This window comes from Buteo buteo, chromosome 5 (genome assembly GCF_964188355.1).
Source record: "Buteo buteo chromosome 5, bButBut1.hap1.1, whole genome shotgun sequence".
Taxonomy (NCBI): Eukaryota; Metazoa; Chordata; class Aves; order Accipitriformes; family Accipitridae; genus Buteo; species Buteo buteo.
In genome coordinates, this window is record NC_134175.1 from 52,333,233 (window position 1) to 52,353,114 (window position 19,882).

General features: G+C 38.2%; 1 protein-coding gene across 42 annotated transcripts in view; it reads right to left on the reverse strand.

Annotated features, from left to right (window-relative positions):
• Window positions 1-19,882, reverse strand: part of NEB (nebulin) — a 129,923-nt gene that overhangs the window by 49,513 nt on the left and 60,528 nt on the right. For all 42 annotated transcript variants that reach the window (XM_075029022.1, XM_075029060.1, XM_075029045.1 and 39 more), the window contains 36 exons: window positions 19,468-19,572; window positions 19,181-19,288; window positions 18,481-18,792; window positions 17,792-17,995; window positions 17,490-17,594; window positions 17,238-17,345; window positions 16,750-17,061; window positions 16,061-16,264; window positions 15,759-15,863; window positions 15,507-15,614; window positions 15,019-15,330; window positions 14,330-14,533; window positions 14,028-14,132; window positions 13,776-13,883; window positions 13,288-13,599; window positions 12,135-12,338; window positions 11,809-11,913; window positions 11,181-11,285; window positions 10,777-11,088; window positions 10,370-10,474; window positions 10,034-10,132; window positions 8,785-8,886; window positions 8,490-8,597; window positions 7,320-7,631; window positions 7,079-7,183; window positions 6,890-6,994; window positions 6,201-6,305; window positions 5,137-5,244; window positions 4,936-5,049; window positions 4,019-4,216; window positions 3,013-3,117; window positions 2,338-2,442; window positions 2,142-2,246; window positions 1,557-1,664; window positions 769-882; window positions 84-281 (listed from right to left, as the gene is read on the reverse strand). In XM_075029022.1, coding sequence (XP_074885123.1) covers window positions 84-281; window positions 769-882; window positions 1,557-1,664; window positions 2,142-2,246; window positions 2,338-2,442; window positions 3,013-3,117; window positions 4,019-4,216; window positions 4,936-5,049; window positions 5,137-5,244; window positions 6,201-6,305; window positions 6,890-6,994; window positions 7,079-7,183; window positions 7,320-7,631; window positions 8,490-8,597; window positions 8,785-8,886; window positions 10,034-10,132; window positions 10,370-10,474; window positions 10,777-11,088; window positions 11,181-11,285; window positions 11,809-11,913; window positions 12,135-12,338; window positions 13,288-13,599; window positions 13,776-13,883; window positions 14,028-14,132; window positions 14,330-14,533; window positions 15,019-15,330; window positions 15,507-15,614; window positions 15,759-15,863; window positions 16,061-16,264; window positions 16,750-17,061; window positions 17,238-17,345; window positions 17,490-17,594; window positions 17,792-17,995; window positions 18,481-18,792; window positions 19,181-19,288; window positions 19,468-19,572 — 5,634 coding nt within the window. The remainder of the gene's footprint in view (window positions 1-83; window positions 282-768; window positions 883-1,556; window positions 1,665-2,141; window positions 2,247-2,337; window positions 2,443-3,012; window positions 3,118-4,018; window positions 4,217-4,935; window positions 5,050-5,136; window positions 5,245-6,200; window positions 6,306-6,889; window positions 6,995-7,078; window positions 7,184-7,319; window positions 7,632-8,489; window positions 8,598-8,784; window positions 8,887-10,033; window positions 10,133-10,369; window positions 10,475-10,776; window positions 11,089-11,180; window positions 11,286-11,808; window positions 11,914-12,134; window positions 12,339-13,287; window positions 13,600-13,775; window positions 13,884-14,027; window positions 14,133-14,329; window positions 14,534-15,018; window positions 15,331-15,506; window positions 15,615-15,758; window positions 15,864-16,060; window positions 16,265-16,749; window positions 17,062-17,237; window positions 17,346-17,489; window positions 17,595-17,791; window positions 17,996-18,480; window positions 18,793-19,180; window positions 19,289-19,467; window positions 19,573-19,882) is intronic.

Below are 19,882 nucleotides of genomic sequence, written 5' to 3' on the forward strand. Positions count from 1 at the left end.
TGCTAAATCATTTCCTCTAACAGAGCATAAGTGCAAGAATCTTTTTTAAAAGTGAGCCACAAACACATGATTCGTGAACTTACATCACTGAGTTGATCAGTTACTTTTCGAACATGGGCATTGATTTGAAGATCTGGAAGACAGATCCATTCATGGAGATGTGTGCGGTAATCAATTTCACTGACTTTTTTCTGTGCATCCTTAGCAGAAATTATGTCCACCATGTCGGGAATAATGTGGATCTTGGCTTTATTCTTTTCATAGACTTCCTTGTACAGACGCTGCAGAGTTAAAGCAGTACATTAATAATGCTGACAAATAGTCTAAAGCATTAACTACTAATAAATTTGAAGCAAAATTATTGATATTTTCATGCAATATTAGTGGGAGAGCAATTACTTTGGCTATGACTAAAATTTACAACTTGCCTGCTCTAAAAATAATTTGCAGAACCTTAACAGTGGTGCTAAAATGTGATTTGTCAAGTTTTCACTGTATTCACTTGTTAAAAGGAGGTAGACTATGTAATGCTCCATTTTATACATAAACATACTACACTAAAGGTTTAGCCATGCAGGGAATTTAACAGTTTAGTCACAGGCTTGAAAAGATATTTGTAGGTGTATTATAGAATTTAGCAAATACTGAACACTGCCAAATGATGTGGAAATGTGCTATCTGAATGAAGGCACGTGGATCCGTTGAGTAGCCTCTTCTGAGATAAGTATGGTTTTATCAGGAAAACACACATCAGTAAACAACACTTACATCAATATTAAGTTTTCCAACTCTAAGGCACCTTGCTGTATTGGGATCATCCTCAACACCTCTGGGTAGCGTGTACAGTGCTTTAAACTTGTCATATTCTTCTCGGTATTTTACCTAAGCAGATGCAAAGAAAGGCAGCAAATAACTGACTCCATGAATCAACTGTATTTTTCGAACAAAGTTGAACAGTAGGCAAAATATTTAACTGAGTCCAACAAGCAGAGAAAGCCTTTAAAGCAGGATCTTGGTGTTCTACTTATTTTAAATGGCAAAAAAAGCACTTCATAACTATCATGTTGTAAAAATAACAAGTTGACTAGAAGAAAATAGAAGCAGAATAAGCTATTTAATTATTTTTCCAGCTATTCCATTTAAAGGTAGCCATAAAGAGAGTGACCTCTCATAAGCCTCAGTTCAGTAAAGCATAAGATTATGTTCTTCTACACTTGGTAAAGCATCATTTAAAGACATTTGGTGTTTTTCTGACCTGCATGCTTATGCAATTTAGACTGAAAAAAAAAAAACTAACCAGACATTTTCAAGAAACAGTTTCTATTACTATAAAATGTGATATTTTTTCCATGAAAAGAAGCAGCAAGGGACTAACTGTTATCCAAATGATTATCACAGAAAGCTGATTATCTAAAGATACATATTATATCTAAATTAAAAATAGAAGATAATTCAAAAAAAACTTTTTTATACCTACAGGATATGCAAGGCATTAAACATTTCATTGCTAGAATTGATGATCTCATTAAAAAAAAGAAAATATTTTATACACTTACAATACTAGCATTATGCTTCAGTTCTTTTGCACGAGCTAGGGATACAGCATCAGAGGGCATTATATAGCCAGTAGCTTTCACTCTTTCCCAGGCTTTCTTGTAGAGATTCTATGGGGAAATAGAAAGTCTCTGTGAGCAGAAAAATTCTTCTCCTGGGTAATAACCAATGACCAATAGAAATGAAAAGCCCTTCTGTTTTTATTTATACGCCATAACTATTACTTAATATCAAAAGGCTGTACACTAGCTTAATCTTGACAGTGCACATAAAAGGCGATAAAAATGCTTTCTAACCATTCATGCCCATTCTCATACAAGGTCTTAATTTTGTTCAGCTGCAATTTTCTTCAGGGAATCCATTTATTAATGCATGTATTTTGACAAGACCAGACCTACAGTAAGAAAATATGCCCTCTGCCTGAAATACAGCATCTTCCCCATACTCAAGCAATGCAGAGGACTATCACTAGCTTTGATAAGATCCATGTTTGGACATTTATCTTCAAACAGAGTGAACAAACAAAATAAAACAAATATCCCACACAGTAGCACCTTCAGAGAAAAAAAATGTGTAGAAACACTTACATTGCTAAAGAGATGTTTCAAATTTTGAACTCTTTCAGAATCCACTGTTTCAGTCACAGTTGTATACTTGTCCTTCGTTTTGTGGTAATCTTGCTTGTATTTCACCTGTAATATGAAAGACAGATTTAGTTAACTTGTTTCAGTTCTCAGAAGGAGCATGGGGAAAAGCCTGAGTAGAAAAAGTGGGGAGACTCACATCACTAGCATTTACACCACTCTGCACTGCAGTCACATAGAGAGGTGTGTCAGTAACAACACCAAAGTTCTGCAAATTCTCTTTTCCTGCTGCTGTATATTTTATCTAAGGAAACAAAACAAAACAAACATTAATGCTGAAAATGACCAGGAAATTCCCTGCCAGCTTCCTTTAAAATCAACAACTGAAGCCCAGGATTAAGGCGTAGTTAAGACCAACTTTAAAAGTGACAGGCCATAGAAAAGAAATACTTAATATATAGCCAGTATGAACTAAGGAATAATGAAAATTGCACATCACTCTACAGCATCTAGTAGGCTAAGAGTACAATTATCGAGGCAAGAGACACTATTTTCCCAACATAAATGACTCACTGAAGTATGTTGTGCACAGGGTGGCATACAGAAAAACAAAATGTTATCTTCTCACTGTTAAAACACACAACCTTGCTGTCCTTCCATTCTCCTAAGTTTTCTGCTCCTTCAATAACAAAAGTGATCATGTCTCTACAGATGAAACTGAAAGGCGCATTACAATGGTTTGAACAAAATATTTCTGTTGTAATAGGAATTACTTCATTCTGCTCTGGACTAGGACAGGTGTCAGTCCCAGTGAATCATAAATGGAAGAACAAAATCTTATAAATATTTACTTATTTGAGGAAACCACACTTACTTGGCTCTGGAGGTCATAGGATTTTTTAGCATGCAGGATTTGTGGAGTATCCCAGACGTAACATCCAAGTCCCTTCAGCCAATTTAAGTCATCTTTATACACCACCTATATGGAAGAAAACAGACTATTTAGTTAGAAAGAAATTTGCCTTCTGCTTGAAGAAAGTAGTATTTGTTTCTTCTTCATATTCAGTATCTTCCAATTCTGCAAACTCAATGCAGAAGGTTACCACTGAATCTGAACCAGGCTCATTCAGTAATTCCAATCTATTTGGAAGCTTAAATGTGAGCACAGAGAAGACTAGCCCATCTCACAGTTTGACTCAATGATTTTTACCCACAGGAATGGCAAGGGAAACTAAACCAAATGATACAGCATAGTAATAGGTCAGGCAATTAACACATCATCAGATTTTATTAGGAAGGTTGGTTGGCCCAAGTTGAGATACTGTTGACTATGTACTATGAAAAAGTGTCGTAGTTCAGTGTGCCATTCGCTCAACCCCGAACGAATGAAGAGGAGTCTTCTCCAGACCCACTGGATCCAGGAGGACTGTGGATGCTGTCCTGGCCCCTGTGCACATTACAACATTCCCAATTACAATACATAAGGATCACTGCAGTGCAGCAACATTCTGACTGTACCATGGTACATCCACATCTCTTCCCTGCATGTGCCAGATGGTAAGCTTTCTATACAGTCTCATCCAGTCAAAAAGAGATTAAGTGTTGATAGCAGTGACCTTTGGGAAGGTTTCATAAACGTTAACTTAAAATTTTTCCAATTTACAAATGAATCCTAAACAACCAGAACCATTAAAATGTCCCAAAGAAAACTGTAAAAATGTAATTTTTGGTACTATGCTACTAAGCAATCTAAGACCATGGTTATTAATTTCATATTTAAATACTATGGAAGATATTTGAAAGAATTTTATATTTAAATACCTTGGAAAAAATGACATGAAAGGCTACTAAAATATGAAACAAATAAATGAAACACATACATCACTCAAAATTTCCTGGGCTTTTCTGGCTTGAACAACATCATTTTCTTCAGGTGAACAATTCCACTGATGGAAGTAAGTTCGGTATTCAAGATCACTGAGGATATACTGGCACTTCTTGGCTAGCACGTGATTCATCATGTCACTTGGAATATGGACATTTGCTTTGGTGTCTTCATAATTCTTTCTGTATGCCAACTAAAAGGGAAAGATTGGGGAAAAGGTGAGAAGAGAGAAGTGTTTTTCCACATAATTTTGACTATAATAGGCTACAGGTTATAGCATAATCTGAGACATGCTTTCTGGACTTAGTAGCTAAGCTCCCATGGGATTCAGTAGGATGAAATCTTAACTTCGATATTAATCATGACTTATTCTGAATGACCTTCTTACAGATTTAACAGCTGGTGAGCTAATTAACAAGACTTGAAGATAAAAAAAGTCACATTCTACTAACATGTTTTTAACCTAGTTAAAACTCCCTGTCTGAATGAAGATAGAATATTTGGGATTATATTAACTTTATACCCTGCATGACATGCTATATGTGCTGTGGTGATAATAACAAAATACCAATGTGCATTTACTTTTCCAGTTCTTAAATTCCTACTTCAATTCAATAGTAACACTTTTTTTTTTACATGCAGTATTTCTTACTGCTCAGATTCTTAAACTGAAATAGAAAAACGTTTTTTTTCTCTATTCTAATATGTGTAATAGCTAAACAAATCCCTTCTTAATCTCCTACATCATTTCAAGTTCAATTATTCAACCCATGTAGAAAATAACCATTCAGGAAAGAAACATTGAAAACACTTCTACTGATGTTATTAAGCATTGCATTATTTATGTTTAAATACGTCACACTAAAATAAAGAAAATGGAAGATACTACAGCAAGACTAATCCTCTCCTTACCGCGCTCCTCATTTTCTGGAATGCTAGCGAATGAATGACACTAGGGAAATCACCGATCTCCTTCCCAGCCAGGTAATGGCCTTTCAGCTTCTCATATATTTCCTTATATTTAAGCTGCAAAATATTAATGTGGAAATTTTAAAGTTCATTCTAACAACATATAGGAAAAAAAAAGAGAAAGAATGGAAAACTCATACTAACCTCACTATTTATGTAGTTTGCACGCTTCGCTCCAACAACTGGAATATATTTCTCATCCAAAGTATATCCAATGGGCTTGCTGATTTCCCAAGCTTTTTTATAGAGTTTCTAGACAAACAAAACACATACGGCTTTTGATAAAAAAATCCATTATACTTTCCAAGAAACCCAACTCTACCATTTATATGCACATGGAATATGACTACTTCTATAGCGCAGTTCCTTATTCCATGAATTGTCCCAAGACAGCAAATGAAGAATACTCATTTTGAACACTTATTCATTGTGAGTAAGGCCAACAAAGTAAGTGTTCCAATTCAGGAAGGTACCTGAGCACAAATTTGAGCTGATCTCTGCTTTCTTTACTATATTCGGAATTCAACATTTCTCATCCGGAAGAGTAAAATATCCAAAATGTAGATATGAACTCTTGTTTAAAAGTGCGGTATAGAAATGACATTAATAATTTTATAAACACATGTTCAAAACTCTGAAAAATCTTCAAGTAATACTATTGTTTATTATAAGAGCATTGACTGTGTCAGTGGCACTTTTCTAATGCATCATATTTACCTTCACACTAAATTATGAAGCACCTAGTAGTATGAATGAGTAGCCACTTATATTTTCAAAAAATAGAGATTTCTCATTAAAATTAGTGAGACTACTCAAAAATAACTGCTTAACATAAATCATCTAAAATTTTCCTCTCATAAAAAATAAATGTAAATTTTATCAGTAGTCTAGGAAGATATTATTGGATGGAATTATAAATTGGTTTTGTCACACAAACTTACTACTACTACTACTACTGATACTGCTAATACTAATTCCAAACACCACACAGCAGTGCTTCAAGATCAGTTCAATAAGGAAAGAAATTATCCTTATCCCAATGATCCAAACAGGGAAAAACTGAAGAAAAAAGAGATTAAATAACTTTCCCAGTGCCACCCAGCAGACTAATGACAGAAACAGAAATAGAACAGTTTTCGAAAGTCCACTCCACATTCTGTTGCTTTCAAAACAAACAAATCAAAGCTTAGATATTTATTGAATCTTACATCACTGTATAGTAAGGACATATCTTTGGCATGGTTCAGTGCAGGAGTATCATCAGACCCAATATACTGGCCTTTTTCAAGGTTAAATGTTTCCTTGTATTTTAACTACAAAAGAAAACAAACACAATGTTAATTCCACAGGAGAAATAAATTATCCCAGCTAGTCCATCTATTAGAAGTAGACATTAATTTTCTGTTATGTTATCATATCTTCAGTGATGTTGTGTAGTATGTCACAACCACTATTACACACAGGCCAATGTCATCAATATGTCACACCACAAAATCCACACAGTATTCTAGTGAAATTAAACATACCGATAAGCAAATACATGTTAGTAGCAACAGCAGGAACTCCACTAGCATTATACAACTAACCGCTATTGACAGAGAACAGGACTCAATTTTAAACTAATACAATCAAAATCTATGTAAACTCTAAATAAGGGACATGCTATATTCTTCTACAGAAAAATACAAAATTATTTTGGATAGCAATATTGTGTTGTTCATTTATATCACTTCTTACTAAACTTATTTACTCGAGTAAAAGTCTATTATTAATGAAGCATGCATATGCACACACACACACATACATAAGGCTAAACACAGTATAGTTTAGCAAAAGCAATTAAGTAATCTACTAATTCTAGTAATGTAACAGTTTCTATTTTTAAAAAAGTACATACATCACTCTGATTGACAGAGTTAATCTTTGCCAAAACAATGTCGGGAGTGTCAACCACACTGGTATAATTGGAAAAATTATCAAGGGCTTCTTTTGTATATGCTCTCTGCAAAGAGATGAAATATTTTCTTAAACACTGTGCATGAGAAAGAACAGCTAATCACATAACGGCTAAAATATTTTCTCTTACCTTATTTATCAGTTCTTGTGCATTCTTAACTTTCTTATGTTCCACTGAATCCAGAGGAATCCAACCACAGCCACGAAGCCATTCCAAATCAGATTTATAAATATTCTAAATCATAAAACATAATAAAAAAGGAAATAAATTATTTAATTTAGGATGATATTTTTCAGTCTTACGTAATATGGATGATATACTTAGACCAAACCAAGTGGAAATTACATAGTAGGTATGTAATATCACTTACATCACTTTGCAGATCATAGGCCTTCCTTGCCTGAATACAGTCATTCTGGTCAGGATGGCATGTCCATTCATGCAGGTATTGGCGGTAGTCAATATCGCTGACCAAGGTCTGACATTCCTTTGCTGCTACAACTGACACCATATCCGGAGGGATGTGAACTCTGGACTTTGTTTTGTGATAGTCTGATTTGTATAACCTGTCATTCTGGATCTCGCCTGCATGCTCAAACCACACCAGTTTTGGATCATCTCTCATACTGGGAACTCCAACATAGTGACCTCTTTGTTTGACGTATTCAGCTTTGTATTTAAGCTGATGGAAGAGGGGAGAAATACATATAAAATCAACACTGATTGTACCTGCTCTGTTTTTAACCCATGAACAGCTATGGTTTCATCAACACAAATAATTGATGAGAAAGGGAGTGGTCAACTGCAGTCTTAGGTTTTCAGTACATGACCAAATAAAAATATGACACAAACAGTAATGTTACTTTGTATAGTCCTTCCACTTCAAAATATACAATTTTCTAGACAAATATACTACCATTTTTCAGTGAACAGTATTTTCAACATAAGAGGAACGCTTTGTTAGAAAATGTTTGCTAATAAGTGGATTTAGCCTCAGTTTTGTAATAAATTTTTGTAACAAATTATTTGAGACTGTCTGAAGAGTGAATGCTTATTTAAGTTATTTATATCACACTGTTTTGATAAAATGTATATTCAAACTGAGTAATGTAATAATTTTAACATCCATTATGGAAAAGTTTAAAATGTAATGTGCATACCATTTTACAGTTTTTCAAGGAGGAAGCCTCCATAATATGCCAAAAGGTGAAATCAGAGTTATATATTATAATCATAATATCACTTCAGTTACTTAACATTTATAAAATATGGAAGTCCACCTTAGTTGATTTTGAAAGGACTGTTTCTGAAGAAAGCGAAGGTGGAAAGGAGAATCTAACCTTTCAGCGCTACTATCTGTAAAACCCATAATAACAAAGATGGCTGAATTGTTTGGAGGACAGTGGACTTCATGGGTCATGAAAAGTCTACTGGATGTCACCCCTAATGGAAAGCTTTCTGTGTCTGTTGTTGAATTTGCAAGGCCTTTAACATTTCCAGGTTTCCAAGCACTTGCCTTCCTAATGAGAAAAATTATTACCTCACTTTGGACATCGTTTGAGCGTTTGGCATGACAGATTTGCACAGTGTCAGGAGGTAAGAGGTAACCAGTGGCTTTTTCTTTCTCCCAACTCTCCTTGTATAAATTCTGTGGAAAATAAAAGCGAGGAGGAATTCAACACTACTATAATGATAATTATTACCATATATATGTAACCTATATTAAAGTGTAAGGATTATAAATCCTTCCCTTAGGATGTTAATAAGGCAAGTTTTCTAAATTGCTTGAAAGAGTTATTAATGTGAGTATAAACTGTCAAGGAGAGATCACATACCTGATTAAGAATTCTGGCTGCCTCTCGGGCCATATCTAGCTGTGGCGTATCTGTTAGAGTATAATTTGACTTGACCTCATTCCATGCCTTGTGGTATTTAATCTAGAACAGAGAAAGAAATGACTGCCTTGCAGCACCATCACGAAATTAGGAAAACATAATGCCAAGACCCATATTTTATGCATGAAATAATGTATAAACCCCTGAATTTGCAAGGCTATTAAACATAACACATTAAATATACATCCAAATGGGTATTTTTTTAAAAAAGGAAATTATAGAAGACAAGAAATTACAAAATTTCTCTGAGAAAATTTTGAAAACTTGTTCCAAGGCAGCTGGATGGACAGAGGATAATCTTCAGAAGTCAAAGGTATGCTAGCTGTTTGATCTACAGGGATGTACAGCCAATAGCCAATGAAGAAGTGTTCAAACCAGGGCAATAGATTTTAAGCTTTTTAAGGGCAAATCTCTTTACTAAGCATGATCTCTCTGTGAATGCAGCATTCTAGCATCTCCCAACCACAGATATCTACACTGAGTCATGTTTCCAAGCACCGGACATGCCCAAATGTGTGTATGTGGTTGCATGGCAGTATGCCATTCGATTCAACTGTACCATTGTTATTGCCAACCTTTTACCAGTGTCTGAGTTAATGTGAGTGTTTAGCTTGGCCTGTTCTGTAACAGAAGCATGCAGCAAAAAAGAAACACAAACTCATGAACTGAGACAGGGTCATGTAATTTCATGTTCACAGACCAGCTTCTCACAGACTAGCCTTCAAAGACAAAAAAAGAAAGGCAAGCTGAGAGCACACCAGTTTTGCTCATGTTTATTCTTACACAGTTGTTAACTAAAAAGTGTAAACTCATATTGGCATAAGTGAGAAGGATTAAACATTATTGTTGCCAAAGTGCAAGTGCTATTTATGTTCATGTTGTCAATGATCACCAATGATATCGGCCAAGGCTGAAAGAAGGGGCTGGTTGCAGAACTAGCACTGGCTTTTCACATGTCTAGGCATGATGTTATTCTGCTCGAGGAGCTTCTTCCCTCATAAGTGATGGAGACGAGCTAATAAAGTCCTGTTTATCTTTATGTCATACATTCACAGAATTCCCAGAGACTGATTGAGAATTCTTTTGCATTTTTTAAAAAAGATAAAATAAATGTCCTTTTAAAGATAAAATCCTACCATGTAAAGATACAGATCAAACTAACAGCCCAGAAACATGCTAGCAAACTTACATCACTACGAATTTCACCACTATTCTTTGCTGTGATATAATCAACTCTGTCCGCCACTGGAGTAAATGGAAGAGTTTCGACTTTTGTACGGTACTTTCTCTATACAGGAGAAAAGATGAACAGTCAGATTATACTGGAATATTTTATAGCTAACACAGCAATTCTGAATACATAGACAGGACAAGAAGGAAAAACTCTCCATACACAATGAACGCTGTGGAAGTACTCCAGTTGTACTTTTTATTTAAACAAAATATTAATGTATTTAACCATTAAAAAGACTTCAAATTACAACTACCCTTAAGAAAATTGTAGTATTGAAAAACATTTTGTTACCTCATTCAAGAGATCTCCAGCATGTTTGACATGGTTGATTCCAACCGAATCATTTGGCAACCATCCAATACCCCGTAACCATTCTAAATCAGATTTGTAAATAGCCTGGGAAGACAAAATAGGGTCCATGCTGTTAGCTACAGTTCCCTGTACAATCCGGCAAGATTGATAAATAAAGGCACTTCCACTGGTTAAAAGGAGAGCAGTAATTCCAACATGAGCACTATATCTGAATTTATCACACTTCAAACTTGGCAATATATAACACTGGCATATACTTTGCATTCCTAATAAACAGCAAAGCCAATTCACTGAATTCAGCAGAAGATTCCTACCACTTAGAGCTGAAGCAGACTAAGAAGAGACAATACAGTAATAAGTTAAACTAAGTTTTCATGTTAACTTACATCACTCTGAAGATCGTAGGCTTTCCTAGCCTGTATGACATCATTCTGATCTGGAAGACAGAGCCACTGATGCAAGTAATGACGGTAATCAACATCACTGACCAAAGACTGACCATGTTTAGCCGCTGTGATAGATAGCATGTCTACTGGTAGGTGGCACTGTGTCTTCCATTTGGCAAAGTGTTTCTTGTATTCTAGTTCACTCTGAACTTTGCCTATGCCGAGGGCAAACTTCATTTTCTTATCTGCTTTTGCATTTGGAACTCCAACATAATGTCCTTTCTGCTTCTCATGATCCAGTTTGTATTTATACTGTGTAAAGAGCAAAGATCACCATTACTAACAGTTATCATGAAATAACTCTTAAAATATGGAAAGAGCTAGATGCCTCTTTTGGCACTTACATCACTAGCAATTTCTCTAGAAGCTTTGGCTGCCTTGATTGGGATTGCATCTGCTCTCAAATCACAACTCGTCTTCAACTCGTCCCAAGCTTCTTTATACAGTTTCTGAAAAGACAGCAAAATGCAACACATGCTAAATACTCTGGCACTTGCCATTAAAGAAACACATAGTTTACTGCCATTTGTTTGCTGAAATATTGTGAGAATCTTTTGTGTATTACTCCTGCTCCTAGCCATAAATACTGCTGCAAATCTTACTGCCTTTCAAACATGTACAGTACCTGCAACCAGTTTTGTAACCTATACTGCACAGAAGGGTGTTTGTAAAAGTTCAGAAAATATTTATATGCCTTGGGTTCTCATCCATTTCAACAAAATATTATCTCAATGGTGCGTGATATTAATAATTTTTAAACAGCTGTATGCAAGCATTTATTTTAAAATGTCTGAATACTTTAAGAATACTCAGCAGAGAGAAGAGAATGTTGCAAGCCCTGTATGAGGACAGACTTCAATGAGATTCATGTGACTTAATCGTCAACTTTGTAAGTAACTTCTTAGAATGGTAAAACTCACAAAATACAGATATTATTTTATAAAAATGTACAAAATAGAATGATAAGCATACCTGGCTATAATTAACAGCATTAGTCTTGGCTAGGTTGATTTCAGGTGTGTCTGGCATAATATGGATCATAGTCTTGTCCTTTTCCCAGGCTTCTTTGTATTTTGGCTGTTAAAATAGTTCATTTTATGATATTGTAATTATGGAATCACTTGTCAGTAACATAAAAACCCATAAATACCTCCTGAATTATCATCTCTAAAAAAAAAATTTCTGGAAAAGCATTAAACTTGACTTAAAATACCACTGATCAATTTTATATTTTAGCAGTGATATTTCTCTTTAACTGTTTGTAGCCTTGAAACAGCTTTAAGAACATTGTAACGTACAATGCTGACTTGTTCGGCATTCACTTTAGCTAGAAGAACATCTGGAGAATCAACAACACTGGTGTATTTCAGGCTTTCAATACGTGTACGATACACATTATCACTCAGGAGATCCTGGGCATGCTTCACTCTCTTAACATCCGGAGAGTCATTAGGCAACCAGCCAATTCCACGAAGCCACTCTAGGTCTGACTTATAGACAACCTGTATCAGACATGGTCAGAAAAGGAAAACATTGTGTTTAAAATGACTGTCTTAATTATTTTGAATTATACAAAGCAGTGTATGTTTTAGAAAATGTCAAATCAGCTAGAGATACATTAATCCTTTTTATATACAAAAGACGTTCACTGTCATAATAGATAGAGGGGAAACAACTGAACAGAATTGCCATCAATGAGGATGAGTATTAAGAACTTAAAAGAGCCTTCCTGTCCCCTCTAGTCACTTCAACAATTTACAAGTCCAAACAAAACATCAAGCTGTCCACCAGAAAATTTCACAAAAAGGAGGAAAAAACCCCAGTTATAGAGGTAATGGGGACTAGAGCTAACTGGCATAATTCCTGAAGTGCTATCCGGCAACATTATTTAAGTTTTAATTGAGCAAATACTTCAGTGAGGGACACGAATCTCACCTCCAAAACTCGTAACTGAAACAGAGGAAGAGTGACTGATGTTGACTGAAAAACAGCAAAGCCAAGTCAGGAAATCAGCTGCACTGACTCCTTCCTGCTTTGAAATCAGCCACTAAAACATCTTATCTGCTATGTTACCCAGTTTTCTTGCAATTAAATAAATTTCCAAGTGGACTCAGCTAAACAGGAGTAACGAAAGCCAACTGATTCCAACATAGCAAACAGATGTTATTTCATAAGTCCCATCAAAGCAAGAGAGAGAAATCTTCATACTCTCCAAATCACAATACCCCAAAAGCATATGTAACATAGCAGATAACATTTTATAAAATTTAGAGGTTATACGAATGATTTTTAAAGGATGGAAAAGAGCAGATAATAGCAGTAACATGAAAAACTGAAGAAAACAGTCTAAAGATAAATCCTTTGTGACTGTATAATATCAAACCATCGAAATAAGGCTATAATCTATTAAATAGCAACAGTTGTTACTACCACATCTCCACAAATACGCACATCACTCTGTAGGTCGTAGGCCTTCCTCGCATGGATCACGTCATTCTGGTCAGGCAGACAGGTCCACTGGTGAAAGTACTGGCGGTAGTCAACATCACTGACTAGATTCTGGCACTCCTTGGCTGCCTGCACTGACATCGCGTCGACTGGTATGTGGATCTGGGCCTTTGAGTCATGGTACGCCTTCCTGTAAATTCGGTCATTCTGCAGCAACATGGCACGCGCAGCCCACGACAGCTTGGGATCCTCCTGGGCAGTTCGGCACCCGATGTAGTGGCCTTTCTGCTTCTCGTGCGTTTCTTTGTACTTGTACTAGAAATACAGAAACAACATAAGCAGCCACACATTGCTCACCTGAAAGCCACTTGTGAACAAAAGGCTTTCAGCTTCCCATAGCTGTCAACTTTTTGAACTGAACTTCACTCAGCTCTGCTGAGCTGGACACAGGAAAAGACAGACAGAGTGACCACATTAAGAGAACGCTGTACCTCACTAGCAATGTCTCTGGAAGCCTTCGCATGTTTGATGGGAATGGCATCAGCTCTGAAGTCATAGCTTTTCGCCTTGGCCTCATCCCAGGCCTTCTGATAATGTTTCTGCAAAGAAAATTAATCGCCCTTATTACATGCAGTCAAGACTCTCTGATACCAACTCTCTTTCTTAAAGCCTGCTCTGGAAGAGCAATTCTCATACTCTTAGTTTAGTAATGCTTCATATGCCTAATGATTTCATTCTCTTACGTTGCTGATGTTGAGAGCATTGACTTTGGACTGCAGCATTACAGGAGTATCGGAAGGTATGGAAATCTGCGTCTTGTCTCTATCCCAGGCTTCACGATACAGATGCTAAAGGAGAAAGGAAGCAGAATGACATTTCACTACGGTCTGAACACTGAGAAAAAAACACCAACGGGAATTCTTTAGCAATTCTGATTTGCAATACTTTCCAATTAGTCATTCCCATGGTAGAAATTCTACTGTCCACCACAAAACAAAAGAAATGCCCTCACATAAAATGAAAGGTAAGTGAAAGGTAAGCTTACATCACTGATCTGCAAAGCATTGATCTTAGCCTGGACAACGTCTGGCGAGTCAGTAATGCTAGTGAATTTCAATTCCTCCGGCCGCGTGCGGTACAACCTCTCGTTCAGGAGCTCCTGGGCTTTCTTTGCTTTGACCACGTCCACAGAACCTTCTGTCAACCAGCCAATGCCTCGCAACCATTCCAGGTCTGACTTGTACACATTCTACAAAAAAGCCAAGGGTTATTGGTTATTGACGTTGCAGAGACAACTCTATGTGCAGAGAGGTTTCGTACAAGGCTTTCCCCAAGCTCCTTCTCGTACAGTTACACAACAAGCAGTCAATGAGACCGTGGCGCACCAGGTCCTTCCCACACACAGCTAAACCCCTGATTTGCACAGCAACAAAGATACTTCTAAAGATACTCGCTGCACACAAACCAGTGGCGTAATCTGCAAGCAGTCTGCAAACAAACATTCTACAGCGGAGCAAAAAACCACGGCATCCTTATGAACTGCCCGGAATATTTCTGGCCTCCCCGATGAAAACACTACTGATTTGGAAAGGGTCATCCAGATGAAGTAAAATAAACATACCAGGACTGACTGCACGTTCGTGAATGTCCATTTGAAAGGATATTTGCACAGTCACTAGCAAACAGAGCCTCACGCACCCGCCATACAGCTTTTCTACAGTTACTCTCACTCACATCACTCTGTAGGTCGTAGGCCTTCCTCGCATGGATCACGTCATTCTGGTCAGGCAGACAGGTCCACTGGTGAAAGTACTGGCGGTAGTCAACATCACTGACTAGATTCTGGCACTCCTTGGCTGCCTGCACTGACATCGCGTCGACTGGTATGTGGATCTGGGCCTTTGAGTCATGGTACGCCTTCCTGTAAATTCGGTCATTCTGCAGCAACATGGCACGCGCAGCCCACGACAGCTTGGGATCCTCCTGGGCAGTTCGGCACCCGATGTAGTGGCCTTTCTGCTTCTCGTGCGTTTCTTTGTACTTGTACTAGAAATACAGAAACAACATAAGCAGCCACACATTGCTCACCTGAAAGCCACTTGTGAACAAAAGGCTTTCAGCTTCCCATAGCTGTCAACTTTTTGAACTGAACTTCACTCAGCTCTGCTGAGCTGGACACAGGAAAAGACAGACAGAGTGACCACATTAAGAGAACGCTGTACCTCACTAGCAATGTCTCTGGAAGCCTTCGCATGTTTGATGGGAATGGCATCAGCTCTGAAGTCATAGCTTTTCGCCTTGGCCTCATCCCAGGCCTTCTGATAATGTTTCTGCAAAGAAAATTAATCGCCCTTATTACATGCAGTCAAGACTCTCTGATACCAACTCTCTTTCTTAAAGCCTGCTCTGGAAGAGCAATTCTCATACTCTTAGTTTAGTAATGCTTCATATGCCTAATGATTTCATTCTCTTACGTTGCTGATGTTGAGAGCATTGACTTTGGACTGCAGCATTACAGGAGTATCGGAAGGTATGGAAATCTGCGTCTTGTCTCTATCCCAGGCTTCACGATACAGATGCTAAAGGAGAAAGGAAGCAGAATGACATTTCACTACGGTCTGAACACTGAGAAAAAAACACCAACGGGAATTCTTTAGCAATTCTGATTTGCAATACTTTCCAATTAGTCATTCCCATGGTAGAAATTCTACTGTCCACCACAAAACAAAAGAAATGCCCTCACATAAAATGAAAGGTAAGTGAAAGGTAAGCTTACATCACTGATCTGCAAAGCATTGATCTTAGCCTGGACAACGTCTGGCGAGTCAGTAATGCTAGTGAATTTCAATTCCTCCGGCCGCGTGCGGTACAACCTCTCGTTCAGGAGCTCCTGGGCTTTCTTTGCTTTGACCACGTCCACAGAACCTTCTGTCAACCAGCCAATGCCTCGCAACCATTCCAGGTCTGACTTGTACACATTCTACAAAAAAGCCAAGGGTTATTGGTTATTGACGTTGCAGAGACAACTCTATGTGCAGAGAGGTTTCGTACAAGGCTTTCCCCAAGCTCCTTCTCGTACAGTTACACAACAAGCAGTCAATGAGACCGTGGCGCACCAGGTCCTTCCCACACACAGCTAAACCCCTGATTTGCACAGCAACAAAGATACTTCTAAAGATACTCGCTGCACACAAACCAGTGGCGTAATCTGCAAGCAGTCTGCAAACAAACATTCTACAGTGGAGCAAAAAACCACGGCATCCTTATGAACTGCCCGGAATATTTCTGGCCTCCCCGATGAAAACACTACTGATTTGGAAAGGGTCATCCAGATGAAGTAAAATAAACATACCAGGACTGACTGCATGTTCGTGAACGTCCATTTGAAAGGATATTTGCACAGTCACTAGCAAACAGAGCCTCACGCACCCGCCATACAGCTTTTCTACAGTTACTCTCACTCACATCACTCTGTAGGTCGTAGGCCTTCCTCGCATGGATCACGTCATTCTGGTCAGGCAGACAGGTCCACTGGTGAAAGTACTGGCGGTAGTCAACATCACTGACTAGATTCTGGCACTCCTTGGCTGCCTGCACTGACATCGCGTCGACTGGTATGTGGATCTGGGCCTTTGAGTCATGGTACGCCTTCCTGTAAATTCGGTCATTCTGCAGCAACATGGCACGCGCAGCCCACGACAGCTTGGGATCCTCCTGGGCAGTTCGGCACCCGATGTAGTGGCCTTTCTGCTTCTCGTGCGTTTCTTTGTACTTGTACTAGAAATACAGAAACAACATAAGCAGCCACACATTGCTCACCTGAAAGCCACTTGTGAACAAAAGGCTTTCAGCTTCCCATAGCTGTCAACTTTTTGAACTGAACTTCACTCAGCTCTGCTGAGCTGGACACAGGAAAAGACAGACAGAGTGACCACATTAAGAGAACGCTGTACCTCACTAGCAATGTCTCTGGAAGCCTTCGCATGTTTGATGGGAATGGCATCAGCTCTGAAGTCATAGCTTTTCGCCTTGGCCTCATCCCAGGCCTTCTGATAATGTTTCTGCAAAGAAAATTAATCGCCCTTATTACATGCAGTCAAGACTCTCTGATACCAACTCTCTTTCTTAAAGCCTGCTCTGGAAGAGCAATTCTCATACTCTTAGTTTAGTAATGCTTCATATGCCTAATGATTTCATTCTCTTACGTTGCTGATGTTGAGAGCATTGACTTTGGACTGCAGCATTACAGGAGTATCGGAAGGTATGGAAATCTGCGTCTTGTCTCTATCCCAGGCTTCACGATACAGATGCTAAAGGAGAAAGGAAGCAGAATGACATTTCACTACGGTCTGAACACTGAGAAAAAAACACCAACGGGAATTCTTTAGCAATTCTGATTTGCAATACTTTCCAATTAGTCATTCCCATGGTAGAAATTCTACTGTCCACCACAAAACAAAAGAAATGCCCTCACATAAAATGAAAGGTAAGTGAAAGGTAAGCTTACATCACTGATCTGCAAAGCATTGATCTTAGCCTGGACAACGTCTGGCGAGTCAGTAATGCTAGTGAATTTCAATTCCTCCGGCCGCGTGCGGTACAACCTCTCGTTCAGGAGCTCCTGGGCTTTCTTTGCTTTGACCACGTCCACAGAACCTTCTGTCAACCAGCCAATGCCTCGCAACCATTCCAGGTCTGACTTGTACACATTCTACAAAAAAGCCAAGGGTTATTGGTTATTGACGTTGCAGAGACAACTCTATGTGCAGAGAGGTTTCGTACAAGGCTTTCCCCAAGCTCCTTCTCGTACAGTTACACAACAAGCAGTCAATGAGACCGTGGCGCACCAGGTCCTTCCCACACACAGCTAAACCCCTGATTTGCACAGCAACAAAGATACTTCTAAAGATACTCGCTGCACACAAACCAGTGGCGTAATCTGCAAGCAGTCTGCAAACAAACATTCTACAGCGGAGCAAAAAACCACGGCATCCTTATGAACTGCCCGGAATATTTCTGGCCTCCCCGATGAAAACACTACTGATTTGGAAAGGGTCATCCAGATGAAGTAAAATAAACATACCAGGACTGACTGCACGTTCGTGAATGTCCATTTGAAAGGATATTTGCACAGTCACTAGCAAACAGAGCCTCACGCACCCGCCATACAGCTTTTCTACAGTTACTCTCACTCACATCACTCTGTAGGTCGTAGGCCTTCCTCGCATGGATCACGTCATTCTGGTCAGGCAGACAGGTCCACTGGTGAAAGTACTGGCGGTAGTCAACATCACTGACTAGATTCTGGCACTCCTTGGCTGCCTGCACTGACATCGCGTCGACTGGTATGTGGATCTGGGCCTTTGAGTCATGGTACGCCTTCCTGTAAATTCGGTCATTCTGCAGCAACATGGCACGCGCAGCCCACGACAGCTTGGGATCCTCCTGGGCAGTTCGGCACCCGATGTAGTGGCCTTTCTGCTTCTCGTGCGTTTCTTTGTACTTGTACTTGAAATGCAAAAAGAAGTATTAAATGAAACAGTGAATCTGGGATGAATTTCCCATAATTTCTTATTGCTTCTGATGACAAATGGGTTTTTTTATGTTATGAAATATATTCATTTAGAGTTTAGAAATGTCTAATGCATTCTTGATCCACAGATTTTGTTTATTTTCATTGTAGTTTATTATTTTCTAATATCTGCTTAATGTCAGGATTTATAATTCAACGTTCCTTTTGGAAACTGTTGCCCAGTTCTTTCTGCAGTGAATTCTTTGTTAGTAGGCTTTCAAGCTGAATCTGATATACCTTTTTTTTTTTTTAAGTTGTACATAGCTGATTACTTCAATCTTGTTTCTCAAGCTAATAGAAAATAAACGTAAAGGAAAAACGTACGTCACTCGCAATATCTCTTGATGCCTTTGCACTTCGGATTGGAATTGCATCAGCCCTCATATCATAACCCTTCTTTTTGGCCTCTTCCCAGGCTTGTATATAAAGTTTCTACACAAAAGACGACAGAAAATGGCTTCTCAATATTCAGAAATAAGGAATTTCTACATTTCATAATTTTTTTCTTAAAATTTTCATGAATGCATATTTTAGTAGATCATTATGGTTAAAGAAATCCTTACTTAATTTCTGAATTTCCATTACTTCAGTATATATTTAAATGTTCTTACATGGCTAACATTAGCTGCATTGGCCTTCGCTAACAAAATATCCGGTGTGTCAGGCATGACGTGAACTGACGTTTTGTCTGCATCCCAGGCTTCTGTGTATAAACGCTAGAGAGAGGAAAACACATTCCTTTAAAAAGTTTCTTTATGTGTGTCATGATGGAAAGACTACAAATTTGAAAGCAATAGTTATCAAAAATATATCCATAATATACAAGAAAAGTAATCTTAAAGCAGAACAAGATATACATAACTAAACTAATACATTTGTCCAAAGAAAGTATTTTCCAAACTGTGAGGGGTAGCTCAAGCAAGCTTTGACTACCCTGTCATAGCAAAGCTTCTCACTGAACAGCTCAAGAAAGCAGCTTTGTCCTTCCTCATTATTTCTCAGGCTAAGTTGGCAGAACAATTCATT